Source organism: Tenrec ecaudatus, unplaced genomic scaffold (genome assembly GCF_050624435.1).
Source record: "Tenrec ecaudatus isolate mTenEca1 unplaced genomic scaffold, mTenEca1.hap1 Scaffold_2374, whole genome shotgun sequence".
NCBI classification, from domain to species: domain Eukaryota; kingdom Metazoa; phylum Chordata; class Mammalia; order Afrosoricida; family Tenrecidae; genus Tenrec; species Tenrec ecaudatus.
Genome location: NW_027458567.1, coordinates 41,876 through 57,711, shown reverse-complemented (window position 1 = coordinate 57,711; position 15,836 = coordinate 41,876). Strand labels below are relative to the sequence as shown.

The following is a 15,836-nucleotide window of genomic DNA, read 5'->3' as shown; positions in this document are numbered from 1 at the left end:
ATAACAGGTACAGCCTGGGGGAGCCTATGGGCTGTTCTACTCTGAGTCACCAAGAGTTGGAATCAACTGGGATGGAGGTGGGCTTGGGGTAATTTGTGTTTTTTGGGGGGATGAAGGGATTGGATGTGGTAGTTACATAATCTGGTGTCAACTTGAGACTATTAAGAGTGAAAGGGTGGAGTTTAGCCTGTCAATCAGTTTGCAGCTTGATGACCTCATTTGGAGGCATTAAGGAAATAAATAGCTCATTGGAGGCAGGACACAACACTCACTCCCTGGGAGACATTCCTGTTGAGAAGCCACGTGGAGCTATGCTGATTGATGGCAGCCAGAGGCTTGGAACTGAAGGATCTATGTGGAGATCCACGTCAGCACTGAGATGCTTCCACTGCCATTGGATCCACAAGACTTCCCACCCACTGGCCTGTGATCTCCCAGCACTCAGTGTTATTCCATGTGTTTCATGAGTCTGAAGAGGAATTTATAGATTAGTATCGGACATATGGGCTAATATTGGACTTATGGAGCTGATTTGGACTGGGATGTTTTCTTAATATACGGTTAACTCTTTAATGTAAAGCTCTCTCATACACATATGAATATCTCCGGATTCGTTTCTCTAGTCTACCCGGACTAACACACTGGGTATCTATTCCCACTGGTAATCTGTAAATGGTTATAGCATGTCTCCGTTGGGTGATTTGAGAGGCAAGAGTAAGTAGAAAGGGTCTTAATTAAGAGAACCTAATCTGTGTTCCAATATCAAACAAGGGTGGCCAGAGAGAGCAAGAATCAGGCTGCCTTCTCCACCTTCAGCAAGACTGTCTTAAGGACTTGGGCCTGGAGACATTAACATCTTTGGTGGTGAAGGTCCAACAACCCACGAAGCCAATGCCATGGGACCTTAGGACCATTCCCTGATTGTCCTTGCTTGGACTCCCGGCTTTATCCAGCAGTTTGCTTCTGAAATAGATGTGTCTCTAAGGTAGACAGGGACAACAAGAGGACCATCATTTATTTTTTCGTGTGTTTTGATTTTTCAGTTCCAGTTTTACTTTGGACATGACCCAATCAGCCTGACGAAGATTGTGTTCCCACTCCAACAAAGCTGAGTCATCTCCTCATTTCTTCACTCAAGTTGAAGTAACCCCCTTTTGCAGCAGGAGAGGGATGGGGGCGACGGGGAACAGGGGACGGGACGATGGGTCTGTGAGAATTTACCAGGTGCTCTGCACACAATTAGAGGCGAGAGTGTTTGCAACTTCCTCCATGTCAGGGCTGGCTTTACCTTCAAGTCCTGTTTCTCTGTGCCAGAAGCTGGCGTGTGACTCCTCGCAACGAGTCGGAGGTGGGGAGTCTTACACATGCGACTTGTTGAGGGCAGGCTGCAGGTGGTGGGTGGGTGTCTGGGCTCAGAGAGCTTTACCCTTTTGCCTCCAGGAAGGTAAACTCCTATCCAGAGGTCCTCAAGGGGCTTCCAGAGAGACTGGGACCCAACTACTCACCTTGAGGTAGTCCTCACTGCCACCCAGTGGTTTCCGACCTACAGCACCCCTGTTGCAGGGATGGGGAATGGACCGTCCAGCCCAAGGGCCATTAAACAAAACAACCCTCACTGCCGTTCAGTTGAAGCCTATTCATAGTGACCCTGTAAGACAGGGCAGAACTGACCCTGTGGGTTTCCAAGGCTGTAACTCTTTACGGGAGTAAAAAGCCCCATTTTTCTCCGGAGGAGTGCTTGGTGGTTTCAAACTCCCGACTTTTCAGGTTGCAGCCACTACACCACTAGGGCTCCAAGGGCCACATAGAACTTTCGAAATCACCACCACCAGTTAGCATCACACATCTCACCAAAGAGGAGCAGTTCCAGCCATACCATTACTCTCCAGGCTCACTGCCATCGAGTCAAGGCTGACATTCAGTCAATAGCCACCCCTGTGGGTGTCTCAGACTGTAACTGTCTATGGGAGTAGAAAGCCCAGTCGTTCTCCCTCAGAGCTGCTGGTGGTTTCGAACTTCCGACCATGTGGATCATAGTCCAACAGCCATCACATTAGGGGTGAGTAAATTAAATGTTTGACCTGTGTGATCCTTGGATGATGTTATAAACATCCAATGGCCCCTTGGCAGAAAGGGGGGGAAAAAAAAGGTTCCCCACCTCTGTGTGTATAGGGTTCTGGACTATAAATCTTTATAGGAACTAACAGCTTCATCATTCTTCCTTGAAGTGACTGGTGGCTTTGAACACCGACCTTATCCTCAGCAGTCCAATGCTTCCCCAGCATGGCCCCCAGCACGCCTCCCCTTGAGGTAAAGGCTCCGTAACTGTTCAGTTGTGGGACTTGCTCCTTTTCTGCCTTGACCTTGCAAGGTCCAGACAGCCTATCTGGTCTCCTCAGCCCCACTGCCTGAACATGGTCTCTCTTCTGTGCCCTGCCCTAGTTCCCAGGTCACCTCATTTCCTGAGAGGATTAATTGCCCCTCAGAGTGATTGGCTATGACAATTCTCAATTTCCTTCAAAGGAAAACCCGCCCAAATGACCATGGAATGGTTGACTTCCATGGCTTCCACAGAAACAAGAGAGTCTGACTTTGTTACATTCCCCAAGGTCTGGGTTTTTCAGTTACCATGAAAAGAAGGCCCCTGCATTGAAAAAGTTGTCTCTGTTAGCTGTTAAAACTACCAAACTCACCTCAAAACTCAAAAGCTGATAAGAACAGATGCTCACCAAAAGTATTTTTTTTCTTTTAATTAAAAAGAAATTTATTGGGGGCTCATACAACTCTTATCACAATCCATCCATCCATCCAGTGTGTCAAGCACATTTGTACATTTGTCGCCATCATCATTCTCAAAACATTTGCTTTCTGCTTGAGCCCGTGGTATCAGCTCCTCATTTTTCCCCTCCCTCCCCCATCTTCCCTCCTTCAGGAACCCTTGATAATTTATAAACTATCAATATTTTTCATGTCTTACACTGACCTAGGTCTCCCTTCACCCACTTTTCTGTTGTCTATCCCCCTGGGAGGGGGTTATAGATTGATGTGATTGGTTACCCTTTTCTCCCCCCCACCTTCCCCTTCCCCTCCTAGTATTACTACTCTCAATATTGGTTCTGAGGGGTTTATCTGTCATGGATTCCCTGAGTTTCCAGTTCTTATCTGTGTCCATGTACATGATCTGGTCTAGCCAGATTTGTAAGGCAGAATTGGGGTCATGATAGTGGAGGGAGGGAGCATTAAAGAACTAGAGGAAAGTTGTATGTTTCATTGTTGCTATACTGCACCCTGACTGGCTTGTCTCCTCCCGGAGACCCTTCTGTAAGGGGATGTACAGTTGCCTACAGATGGGTCTTGGGTCCCCAATTTTCACTCCCCTCATTCACAATATGATTTTTTATTCTGATGATGCCTGATACTTGATCTCAGTGCTTTGTGGCTTCTGATGGCCCTCTGCCCCTCTCCATATCCCCTCTCACCTTGAACATATCGTACATATCCCCTCTCACCTTGAACATATCATACATATCCCCCTCTCACCTTGAACGTATCATACATATCCCCCTCTCACCTTGAACATGTCATACATATCCCCCTCTCACCTTGAACGTATCATACCTTGTGAGCACTGGCTGGGGTCCAGATACTGTTCTACTGTCAGAGGTGCAATTCTGAACAGCTGGGTGCATAAGGCTTCCCTGGATGGGGTGCTGACCTCTTTATAAGGGGGTGGGGGGGATGAGCCGTTCTGGTTCACCCAGCGACACTTCCAATGAGACCATGGACGTGCTGGCGCAGTGAGTGACCAGGAGCAGCCCTGTGACTAGCAGCTCCGGCATGCAAGCAGTCCAGCGGTAACCGCAAATCGGTGAGATGGACATTGAAAAACGGACCAGGAGACGACCTGGTGCAGCCACTGGAACTCAGCAAGGCCCCTGGCCTGGAGGTGTGAGGACGTGTAGGAAACAGAAAGATTTCTCCAGAGTTGTCTCCCCCAAAGATCTGCCAAACCCAAGACGCTGCTTGCTACACATGGTAAATGACTGTTACACTAAGAGGTCAGCGAGAGCAGGTCAGAGGTTATGCTCCTTAACGGTATCTAGAGCAACCAGACTGTATAGTCTGACTCATCCTGAGTAGGACCCACTCCCTTCTGATATTGTTCCCTTGAAGGAGCGCCTGAAGGCAAGCCCGGGACCAGCCAAGGATGACTAAGGTTAAGCTACTCTATTGAGTCTAGCGTGCACCCATCTTGCCATATATCCCCTCCCTTTACTATTGCGTGTACACCCCATAGGCCATCCTCCTCCTATTGCTTGTTTTGCCTCCATTACAACCCCTTCCAATGAGGGCTTGCATGCTCCCAAAGATATATAAGCTTTGGTTAGAAATAAAACCTCATGAGATCTCCCTCCTGCCCTTCTGTCTCGCACCTCCACATGTACCTCCAGGAGGAGCTGAGGTGAGCATGCTACCATGAAATGTGTCTGACTTCTTTATTTTACTCTCTCTCCCATCTCTCCCTATTCTCCATGACTTACTATAATCTTTATATATCTTAACCGTACAATTGGGCCTACTGAACCCATGATTAGTGGAGATCTGGCTACCCCCACAAGGACACTGCCTCCAAAAACCTTTCTGATCCTGGACCTAGGCCCAGGCCTGCAGGGCAAGAGACTAGCTCAAAAGGAGCCCAGGTCTTCAGCAGTGTTAGCTGTGTGTGTCTGTGTCTGTGCGCGGGTGAGTTCTCTGAACCATGAAGCAAAATTACGTTTTCTTGGGCAAAAAAAAAATGAGGGGTATTAGGGATGGAGCCTCACCGTGAACACCTAACAAAGAAGACAATTATTGAAGGCAATAATAAAACAGGGTGGGCTGCTAAAGGGTACGCAAGCGATGGGGTTCATTTTCAACAGAGTTCACAAGTGCAAAGGCACTGAGGTTACATGGGGCTGGGGTTTGGGAAGAAGGAGCAGCCAGAATACCAGTGTCACCTAGTGACAAGAGCCAGGAGGATGGAGGGGGAGATGAGGTGGGGAAGGGGTGAGCTGGAAAGGGCCTGGCCATAAAGAGCCTTAAGGTGAATCCACTGGGACTTTGTTGGGTGGAGAAAGGCAGGGCTCAGAGAAGATGGAAACCTGGGGTGATTGAAAGGTCCTGACATCTTGTGCCTTCACATCCATCCCTTTGTACCCCTCCACCAAACTTGGATGCAGATGGGACACGAGACAGGGAAGTAGCCAGCTGCTTAACCGGAAGTGGGGCCCTCCGCATGGCTTCAGACTGGATTCTGGCTCCCCTGGAGCTTGTCTTGGCTCAGGAAGGCCCAGGATGCAGTACTGCCGGTCAGCCTGACCTCACACTTTAAGAAGGCCCTCACTTGAGAGCTTTAACCTGGGAAGCGATACGTCGTGGTGGTGCGGAGAGTTAAGCAGTTGGCTACTAACCAAGGTCCACTCTTGGAGAAAAAGGTAGGGCTGTCTGCCCCTGTAAAAACTTACAGCTTGGAAAACCTTATGGAGTAGATCTGTAGGATCCTTCTTATAGGGTCGCTATGAGTTCTCAGAATCTTGTTTTGGTTCCTTGAAATTGTCTTAGGTCTCATTGCAGTGCTAGGAACCTGGAGTGCCTTACTGGCGCCCCAAGAAGGGCCCAGGGCTCTCCAAGTCCACCTAGTATCCTTTCAGGCACTCTCTGAGCCTTTACTCGCTGTGCGGGAGGGGCGGGCGGGAGGGGTGGGGACACATACCTGGAGGAGCTCCCTCCAGGTGGTCCCTGCCCCTTTGCGGGTGGTCCCTGCTGGCGGAAGGACCCCCATTCTAGGAGCGCAGCAGGATGCAATGACTTCCTCTGGACGGCGTAAGATTGCGCCACCAGCTTGATGTCGCTTGCTGATTTGGGAAGCTTCAAATAATTAGATAAAGGCCCCGCGGGGGTGTGGGTGTGGGGTGGATGTTTTTCCAGAGTTCTCATCGCTTCGGAGATGGCACATGCGGAAGGCAGCATGTCCCAGGGGGCTCCTAGCGAGGGCCAAGCGCCCACTGGAGGTGCACAGGGATGCGCATTCTTCCTTCTGGTGGGGCGACCCAGCACGGGAGTGGGGTTGGGGGGAGACCCAAAGGGGGGTGCCTTTAGAGTCCCGTGCTCTGGAGGCGGGGGTGGAGGTGGAGGCTGAGGCAGACTGGGGGCGAGGACGTTGTGGGGGAGGCAGAGGGCGGGCGCCGTCCAGTCTCAGCCCCCCGGCCCCAGCCGGCCAGACTCTCCACGCTTATGTAAGGCCGGAACGTGGCAGCTCGGCGGGCGCGGGAGAGGAGGGGAGGGGAGGGGAGAAGGGGGAAGAAGAGGGGGCAGAGGGGAGGAGCCGGGTGGGAGTGGGAAGGGCCGCCTGGAGCTGGGGTGGTCCTTCAGAAGGTTGTCCGGAGGGTCAACTCCAGCCCTGCCCCCGCTCCTTCCCCCGCCTCAGTTTCCCCACACTCTCTCTCCCAGTTATCACACTCGGTCTCACCCTCGCCGGGGTGGACTTCCCTCTGGGCTCGTCGTTTCCGGCCGAAAGTTCTCCCTTCTGCCACCTTGCCCGGGTCCGTTGACTAGTTTGAACCAAGTTTATGGAGAGACCAGGGGGCTAAGCTCCGGGCACCACGCCTGGGAGCATCCAACAGGCGCCCAGCGTGGGACCGCAGAAGAGTAAGGGAAATCGAGTCTGCGTGGGGGGCGGGGGGCTCCGTCGACTGACGGGTGGGCTCCGGACCTCCGGAATCGCAGGGAGGGCGAGGGTCGGTGGGTGCGGGGACCTGGGGGGCGCCCAGCCCCTGCGCTCCTCTGCGGAGGTCGGCCCTCGTTCCCCCGCACCCGCGCGGACTGGGGGCGGGCCGAGGCTTCGGGGGCGTGGGGCGCTGGAGCAGGAAGGGGCAGGAAGGGGCGGGGGGCGCTCAGCCGCCCGCAGGAAGAGAGGAGCCCGCCAGCCCACTCCGCCACGCTGAGCACCTCTCCGCCCGCGCCATGTGGGCTCTTCTGTTCACCCTGGCTGCGTGCGCCCCCGCGGCCGGGACGGGTCTAGGGACGCTCGGCGACTCGGTCCTGAACTTTTCACTGCCCACGACCACCGAGGCCTGGCTCTCGACCCCAGCCCCACGAAGCAGCCCCGTGCAGCCACCCGTGGGGAAAGACAACGGTGAGTATGGACCAGAGACCTGGCCAGTTCTGCTCACCCCCCCACCCCCACCCCGCCCCACCTCGGGGACCACCACACTCACCGGTGCGCCAGCGCGCAATGGCTGCTGACTCAGCAGCCAGATTCCCTCGGAGTCAGCAGTCCCAGGATGGGCTCCCGCGAGATGGAGCCTCTTCCAGCCCTACAGTACTAGGAGTACTAGCTGCCTGCCACCACGCGATTCCCACTCCTGGCGAGCCCATGGGCATCGGAGTAGCACGGGGCTCCTCTGAAGTGGTAAATCTTGGCTAGAACAGACGGCCTCCGATTTCTACCGAGGAGTGGTGGTAGCTTTGAACCAACAGACCTGGAGTTTCGAAATCCAGCACTGTGCCATCAGAGTTTTCAGTTCCTGCTTTTCCTGAATTGGATAGCCTGGTCTTCTTTTGAGGTGTCTCCTGGACCAGCTAACCTTTCAATTAGTAGCTGAGGGTATTAACCATTTGTGCCATCCAGCGGGACTCCTGCCAGTCCAAAGCCTTGCTTACTCTTCCCTTTTCACAGAGGAGGAATGGAGGTTCGGATGGGTGTGGGGAGGCAGGACTGGGAGGGGAAGGGGGGGGGGTGCAGACCAAGGTGCCAAGATGAGTTAGAGGAAGAATTCCGCTGGGTCCTCTGCTGGTTCCATCTTGAAAGTTGGAGCTCCCTCCAGGAAGGAACAAGGGAAAGAAGGAGCATGCCTGGAGGGATGGGGCACTGTTTACCCAGGACAGCGAGAAGTGGGCGGTTCTAGTTGTCAACTTTTCAAAGGTGGGAATTTAGCCCTCGAACAGAATGGGGTAGCGTCCGGTGAGCTGCTTGAAGGAGGCGAGCCGAACTGAGTCCGGAGACTCTTGGTCAGGAAGACTGGAGGGAGAGGGCAGCGAGGAGGAGGAACCAGTTCGTGCAAAGGCCCAGGGGCACAGGCCAGGAAATTCGCAGCATGTTCCAGAGACAGCTGTGGAGCTTGGGTGGGTAGGCGGCTGGTGACACCTGCCTGCCCCTGTGCTGAAGGGTGAGCAGGATGCAGCCCCAGCTCTGGAAAGGCTAAAGTCTCCAGGCAGACGTAGATGTGAGAATAGCACCCTAGCTCAGGGGCCGAACACAATGAGGGCCTTGGTGTAGGGACTGTGAGGCAGGAGACCCAGTCTGGAGCCAGAGGTCCTCTGGGCTGGGGTGTGGAGGGAGGAGTGGAATTAGACAACAGAATGAGAGGTGGGTGATACAGGAGAGAGTCGTACTGTGCACAGACCTTGTTTGGTAAAGAACCAAGCTCATTGAAGCAACCAGCAGTCCTGCTTGGCTGGGTGTGGCTGTCTATTACAGAGGGTCAGGGGTGAGACTAGTCTCACACACCCACTCATGTCAGCCAGGAGGAGGAGGATCCAAGGAACAGAGTGGAGAGGCTGGTGGGGGCCAACTGCAGGCCTTGAATGCCATGCTGAGGCCCTTAGATCCCTGTGGCTCTGGTGCCTTTCTGGGTTAGCAGGGCTCTGCATCGGAGATCTCATGCCATTTCCTCCTTCCCTGGTCCCCAGGGACCACAGGACGGCAGATCCGGCTTCGGGTGGTAAAGAAGAAAAAGATCATCACAAGGAAACGAAAGAAGACAGCTCAACCCAGCCCTACAGAGACTGTCGCCCCTTCTAGGAGCCGTAGCCTCCCCAAGGAGCAAAAACCAGGTACCAGCCTAGACTTGCACACCATGAAGTAGCGCTTGGTCTCACCGGCATAGGCGTGCCTGCAGCCTGCCCAGCACTAGAGCAAGCTTAGGCTTAGCTGCCTGCCTGCCCTGACTGCCCTCTCTTTGCCCCAGACTGCCCCCCCTTGGGCCTGGAGTCCCTGCGAGTTTCAGATAGCCGGTTTGAAGCTTCCAGCAGCCAGTCCTTTGGGTTGGGACCACACCGAGGACGGCTCAACCTCCAGGTCAGCAGAGCCCTCGTCTTGGGCGGGCAAGATGACCCATGGGGACTGCTCCCTTTCCCCCTTCCTGCCCTGCCCACACCCCCAGTGAACCTGGTTCCCCTGTCCCATGCCTTCAGTCCGGCCTGGAGGACGGTGACCTGTATGACGGGGCCTGGTGTGCCGAGCAGCAGGACGCTGAGCCGTGGCTACAGGTGGATGCTGGCCGAGTCACTCGCTTCTCCGGGGTTATCACACAGGGCAGGAACTCCATTTGGAGGTGAGGCAGACTAGCCCCAGGCCAAGAAGTCTTAGCAGGCAGGTAGGCTGGGTGGAAGTCCTGGTAGGTACTGATGATCTCTCCCCACCTCTCTGCCAGGTACGACTGGGTCACGTCCTACAAGGTCCAGTTCAGCAATGACAGTCGGAGCTGGTGGGGGAGCAGGAACCTCAGCAGTGGGGTGGACGCAGTGAGTGGGCCCTTGGTGTCTTGGACGTGCTATGCTCTGAGTTGGACTGGCCCAGGCTGGGGCTTCTCTAGATATAAGGAGCCTGCTTGGGCATCTCAGTAGAAAGGGTGTTTTTAGGATGGGTGGCACCCCCCAAAAGATAAAAACAAACCCAAATTCACCTCCATCGAGTTGATTCCGACTGACTGTGACTGTAGGACAGGTTAGAGCCATCTGTGTGAGTTTTGGGGACTGTTAACTTGACAGAGGAAGCCAGCCTCTAACACCTGAAGGGTCTGCAGGCGCAATTGTACAGTTATAACATATAAAGATCATTGTAAAGTCATAAAGATAGCAAAGACAGGAGAGAGAATAAAATGAAGGAGTCAGACACATTTTATAGTATCACTTCAACCCCTCTTCGTGGTCCACGTGGAGGTGGGAGAACAGAGTGTCTTTACTGTCTTGAGATATTTATAGGGAGCCATAAGATGCAGGGGTAACCAGCCCCCCACAACTAATCACAGGTTCCGTAGATGCAATTGTACGGTTAAGATTATAGTAAAGTCATGGAGAAGTGGGAGAAATGAGAGAGAAAAATAAAGAAGTCAGACATATTTCATAGTAGCATGTTCACCTCAACTCGTCTTGGTGGTACACGTGGAGGTTGGGGAGGAACAGGCAGGAGAGAGCATCCTTAGGTTTTAGTTCTAAACAAAGCTTATGTATCTTTGGAGGCATGCAAGCCCTCTGATTACAGATAGCAATCTATGTCATAGGAAGGGGTTGTAGCATAGGCAATACAAGCAATAGGAGGGGGACAACCTAGAGGTGTAAAGGGAGGGAATAGGGGTACATGGCCTAACCTTAGTCATCCTTGAGTGGTCCTGGGCTTGCCTTCAGGCACTCTTTCAAGGGAACAATATCAGGAGGGAATTGGCACTACTTAGAGTGAGTCCAACTATACAGTCTGGTTGCTCTGATACCCTTAAGGAGAATAACCTCTGACCTGCTCTCGTTGACCTCCTAGTGTACAGTCATTCACCATGTGTAGCAAGCAGCGTCTTGGGTTTGGCAGATCTTTGGGGGAGACAACTCTGGAGAAATCTTTCTGTATCCCACAATAAGACACATATTCAGTTGTTACATATGTCACAAGATGGGTAGTAACTACAGTAAGGTCCTTGAGCTCACAGATGAGGAAGCCTAGTACCTGCATAGGGGGAAGGTCTGAGGGGGGCTGGTGACACAGTGGGAGGAGACAGCAACAGATGTCTGCTTCTGTAGGGAGATAAAATCAACCACGTGCTCACTTTAAGGCAGCATAGCTGTTAGGGAAGAGTCTGTGGGAATGATATTTAAAGCAGGATAATATACTTGGACTTTATCTCTAACTTACCAAGGTGGTGGCTTTCCTACCGTGGAATACTAGCTTTCCAGATTCCCTCTGTTATAATTTAGGGGATATAGTCCTAGTCATCGTTCTCTCAGTATTAGCTCCCCACATCAACTGTTTTTTAGAGGAGTAGAAAGTGCCAGGACAGTCCCTTGGAGCAACAGTCCTCCGGTCGCTATATCACTTCCAGACCGTCTCCTTCCTCCCGGACCCGCTTCTGCCACCAGGCTATGGTGTGCAGCCATGGCCAGCTTTAGGATTGGCTGCTCAAGTCACATGACCACATTGGCCTATGGGACAGCCCGAGAGCAGGGACTGGGGTGTGTGTGTGTGTGTGTGTGTGTGTGTGTGTGTGTGTGTGATTGCCTGCTTGTGGGGGTCGGGGGAAGGGTTACTGTGCATACCACACAAGAGCCCAAGTCCCCCGACTGACCACCACGGTGGGTTCCTTGGTAAAGCTGCAGGCCTGATTCTTGCCCTGGATTCTAGGCCAGACTACAGGGCTTCTGGCATCCCCGAAAAAAGACTCTCTACCCCTCCAGATCTTCCCAGCCAATTCCGACCAAGAGACCCCAGTGCTGAACCTCCTCCCTGAGCGCCAGGTGGCCCGCTACATTCGCCTGCTGCCCCAGACCTGGCTCGAGGGAGGCGCGGCTTGCCTCCGGGCAGAGATCCTGGCCTGCCCGGTCTCAGGTGGGCAGTTAACTGGGCAAGGGCTGTCTGGGCAGGTTCGGGACACTGAGGGCGCCCTCCACTGTGACATTGACTGTTACCATCCTCCACCAGATCCTAACGGCCTGTTCCCTGAGGCCTCTGCTCTGGGCTCCTCGGACCCTCTGGATTTTCGGCATCATGATTATAAGGCCATGAGGAAGGTCAGTCTAAATCCCTGGACCCAGGAGGGAAGACCTGTCTAGTCCAGGGCCCTTCAGCCACCCAGGCGACCCCTGCTCGGGCTGCCCTCATGACCCTCATCACCTCACCCTTCCTCTGTTGACCCCAAAGTTTGGCTCCCTTGGTTAGGGTGCCTCCCCTGTCCTGACCCCATCCCCTTCCTGCATTGGTGTGGGCTACCCATTGACTTTCCCAAGTCTCTCCGTGATCACATCTGTGACCACGTGGTGGTCCGTGGTGACATGCCCTCTGGTGCATGTCTTCCTACCAGCTGATGAAGCAGGTGAACGAGCAGTGCCCCAATATCACCCGCATCTACAACATCGGCAAGAGCCACCAGGGCCTGAAGCTGTATGTGATGGAAATGTCGGACCATCCTGGGGAACACGAGCTGGGTATGGATGGCTGGGCTGGGGAGAGGTGGTCCCCGGGGCGGAGCGCTCTGGGTGTACGCTGGCTTCCAGCAAGCCCCTGTGTGTTCTCAGGAGAGCCCGAGGTGCGCTACGTGGCCGGCATGCATGGGAACGAGGTCCTGGGGCGGGAGTTGCTTCTGCTGCTGATGCAGTTCCTGTGCCGGGAGTTCCTGCGAGGGGACCCACGCGTGACCCGGCTGCTCACGGAGATGCGCCTGCATCTGCTGCCTTCCATGAATCCTGACGGCCATGAGATCGCCTACCGCAAGGTAGGCCACATGGCAGGCGCGCCCCCTGCTCCTCAGGCCCCAGCTTGAACAAGCCTCTTCCCTGGCAGGGCTCGGAGCTCGTAGGTTGGGCAGAGGGCCGCTGGACCTTCCAGGGCATCGACCTTAACCACAATTTCGCCGACCTCAACACACCATTGTGGACCGCCGAGGACGACGGCCTGGTGCCGGACACGGTCCCCAACCATCACCTGCCACTGCCTACGTACTACACTCTGCCCAATGCCACGGTGAGTGTTCTGGGGCTGTGTGAGGGAGCCTTGCGGAGAGGCCTTGGCCCAGCCCCTAACCGGCCTCTGTGCAGGTGGCCCCGGAGACCCGGGCGGTGATTGAGTGGATGCAGCGGATCCCCTTTGTGCTGAGTGCCAACCTTCATGGTGGGGAGCTCGTGGTGTCCTACCCCTTCGACATGACGAGGACTCCGTGGGCAGCCCGGGAGCTCACGCCCACACCTGATGAGGCCGTCTTCCGTTGGCTCAGCACTGTGTACGCTGGCACGAACCAGGCCATGCAGAATCCAGACCGCCGCCCCTGCCACAACCAAGACTTCTCCTTGCATGGCAACGTCATCAACGGCGCTGACTGGCACACCGTGCCCGGGAGTATGTGTCCGGGGTGGAGGGAGGCCCCTCCCCCGGCCCCCTTTCCCCAATAAGCCGGTCTGCTGGTGACATCGCGGTTGTTAACTCCCACCCTGAAAGGTCTCCCAGAAGAGGATTCCAGGAGGGGGGGGCTCCCACCCTGCCCACCTAGGCTCCAGTGTCTGTGGTACCCCTAGGCATGAACGACTTCAGCTACCTACACACCAACTGTTTTGAGGTCACCATAGAACTGTCGTGTGACAAGTTCCCGCATGAGAGTGAGCTGCCCCAGGAGTGGGAGAACAACAAGGACTCTCTCCTTACCTACCTGGAACAGGTGAGATCCAAGCCCCAGGCCCCCGCCTGCCTGAGTCATTCCTGTCCCCCCAGGCCCCAGCCTGCCTGGGTCACTCCTGGGCCCTGGCCTGCCTGGGCACTCCTGCTCCCTTGGGCCATAGCCTGCCTGGGTCATTCCTGCCTGGGTCATTCCTGCCCCCCTTGACTTCAGTCTGCCTGGATCACTCCGGCCCCCCTGGACTTCAGTCTGCCTGGGTCACTCCTGGCCCCCTGGACTTCAGTCTGCCTGGATCACTCCTGCCCCCCTGGATCCCAGCCTGCCTGGGTCACTCCTGCTACCCTGGATCCCAGCCTGCCTGGGTCACTCCTGCCCCCCTGGACTTCAGTCTGCCTGGGTCACTCCTGCCCCCCTGGATCCCAGCCTGCCTGGGTCACTCCTGCCTGGGTCACTCCTGCTCCCTGGGGCCCCAGTCTGCCTGGGTCACTCCTTCCCCCCTGGGCCTCAGTCTACCTGGGTCATTTCTGCCCCCTGGGCCTCAGTCTGCCTGGGTCACTCCTGCCCCCTTGGCTCCAGCCTGCCTAAGTCACTCCTGCCCCCTGAGCCCCGGCCTGCCTGGCTCACTCCTGCCCTGTCCACTCATGGCGTAGGTTGCAGCTCTCAGTGGGAGGATTTCTAAGGTCCCACTAAGTTTCCAACTCATGAGATGCCTGGACTACGCTTGACATCCGTTTGACTTACAAGGATGTATATGGGACAGATTGACCCAGCTTGCCAGGTAGACAACATCAGATGTGCCTCCATTGTGGGTGATCCCCACGGCAGTCTCTGCGGGGGTCCAGAGAGCCACCGAGGGCTTGCATTAGGCAGCAACTGCCCCTAGAGAATCTCACGATTTACAAGTGCTGTATCTCTGGTGATGACTTCATAGGGATCCTTCCCAAGGTTTCTACAAAAGACAAGCCCAATCGATAGCATGAGTCAGTGACTTGGGGAGGACTAGAGAGATCCTTCCTACCAGGTACCTACTGGAGACGTGGTGCTCTGATCAAGTGCTCCAGCAAGAACAGAGGGTTGGCGGGCCAGCTGCTCGGAAGGGAAGGGGAGTGCAGTGTGCTCCTGTCAAGAGAACCCCCTCGGACACCCTATGGGGCAGTTCTGCTCGGCCCTAGAGGCTCACTGTGCATCAGAATGGACGCAGGCAGAGCACCAGGATGTTATGGTTCTTCCAGTCCACATGCAACGTGTTTCCAGTCATAAGGGTTTTCTCCAGAAGACCCAGGAAGTGAACGGCCGGCCGCAGCTTCATGCAGACTCACTCACTACCATCGTGTCCATTTCAACTGGTGTGACCCCACAGGACGGTGTGGGACTGTCATGCAGGTTTCCCGGCCTGTAAAAACTTAACCGGAGTAGGAAGCCTTATCTTTCTTCCACGGACTGGCTGGTGGTTTGGAACTTGGTACCTTGTGACTAGCAAGCCCAGCTAGTCCAGCTCCTTCAGTACCAGGGCTCCCTCGTGTTTCTGATCCCTTGCCCCCCCACAGGTGCGCATGGGCATCACGGGTGTTGTGCGGGACAAGGACACGGAGCTCGGGATCGCTGACGCTGTGATCGCTGTGGATGGGATTAACCATGACGTAACCACGGGTGTGTGGGGCAGGGAGGCGCAGCGGGCAGGGCTGAGCGAGGCTGCATGGGTCTTGATCTCCTACCTCTTTCTCGCAGCGTGGGGCGGCGATTACTGGAGGCTGCTGACTCCCGGGGACTATGTGGTGACTGCCAGTGCTGACGGCTACCATTCCGTGTCCCGGAACTGTCGGGTCACCTTCGAAGAGGGCCCTGTCCCCTGCAACTTCCACCTCACCAAGACACCCAAACAGAGACTGCGAGAGCTGCTGGCAGCAGGGGCCAAAGTGCCCCCAGACCTCCGGAGGCGGCTGGAGCGGCTGAGGAAACAGAGGAATTAGAACAGAGGCAGCCGCTTCAGCTGAGAGTCCTAAGCCTTGGGCAGGCTGGCCCTGTCCGGAACTGAAGGAGAGGGAGGGGCCGGGGAGACCATGTGGGGGCGGGGTGAGGGTGGGAGAGGCGCTCGGGCTCATTAAAGCTACCTGGCACCTCAGTCAATCTGCCTGTGGTCTCTTTCCCAGGTCCCCTCCAAGGTGGGCCTCGGGCACCCACCCCTTGTCTCCCACTCTGCATACACTTGTGCACTCACGAGTTGGCTTCTAGATCATGGTATGGAACGCGAACCCCATCAAGGACCAGGGCTCCCCTTAAGCCCTGGGCTCAACAGAACAGCCCATCGCTGCCCCTCAGCTTCGGCTCCAGCTTCCACCATAAGCTTCTGCTCAGGGCCGAGCCTCCAAGGAGCTGGGAAAATGGTCCGCTCCTGGCCCTTGGCTAGGGCGGCCAGCCAAGAGGGGC

General features: G+C 55.3%; 1 protein-coding gene across 1 annotated transcript; it reads left to right on the top strand.

Moving 5' to 3' along the window:
* The first annotated feature begins 6,928 nt into the window (after positions 1–6,928).
* On the top strand, positions 6,929–15,471 carry LOC142436367 (putative carboxypeptidase X1). Its single transcript, XM_075540066.1, has 14 exons — positions 6,929–7,174; positions 8,731–8,874; positions 9,009–9,118; positions 9,235–9,374; positions 9,474–9,564; positions 11,482–11,632; positions 11,726–11,814; positions 12,105–12,228; positions 12,319–12,515; positions 12,584–12,763; positions 12,838–13,135; positions 13,312–13,451; positions 14,957–15,059; positions 15,138–15,471. Exons 1-14 carry the CDS (start codon positions 7,003–7,005, stop codon positions 15,377–15,379), a joined length of 2,181 nt encoding a protein of 726 aa, XP_075396181.1. The 5' UTR covers positions 6,929–7,002; the 3' UTR covers positions 15,380–15,471.
* The last annotated feature ends 365 nt before the right edge of the window (positions 15,472–15,836 follow it).

Coding starts and splice junctions, on each gene's coding strand:
- LOC142436367 (XM_075540066.1), top strand. CDS start 7,003: ATGTGGGCTCTTCTGTTCACCCTGGCTGCGTGCGCCCCCGCGGCCGGG. Junction 7,175..8,730: donor ACCCGTGGGGAAAGACAACG/GTGAGTATGGAC, acceptor CCTGGTCCCCAG/GGACCACAGGACGGCAGATC. Junction 9,375..9,473: donor GGCAGGAACTCCATTTGGAG/GTGAGGCAGACT, acceptor CCTCTCTGCCAG/GTACGACTGGGTCACGTCCT.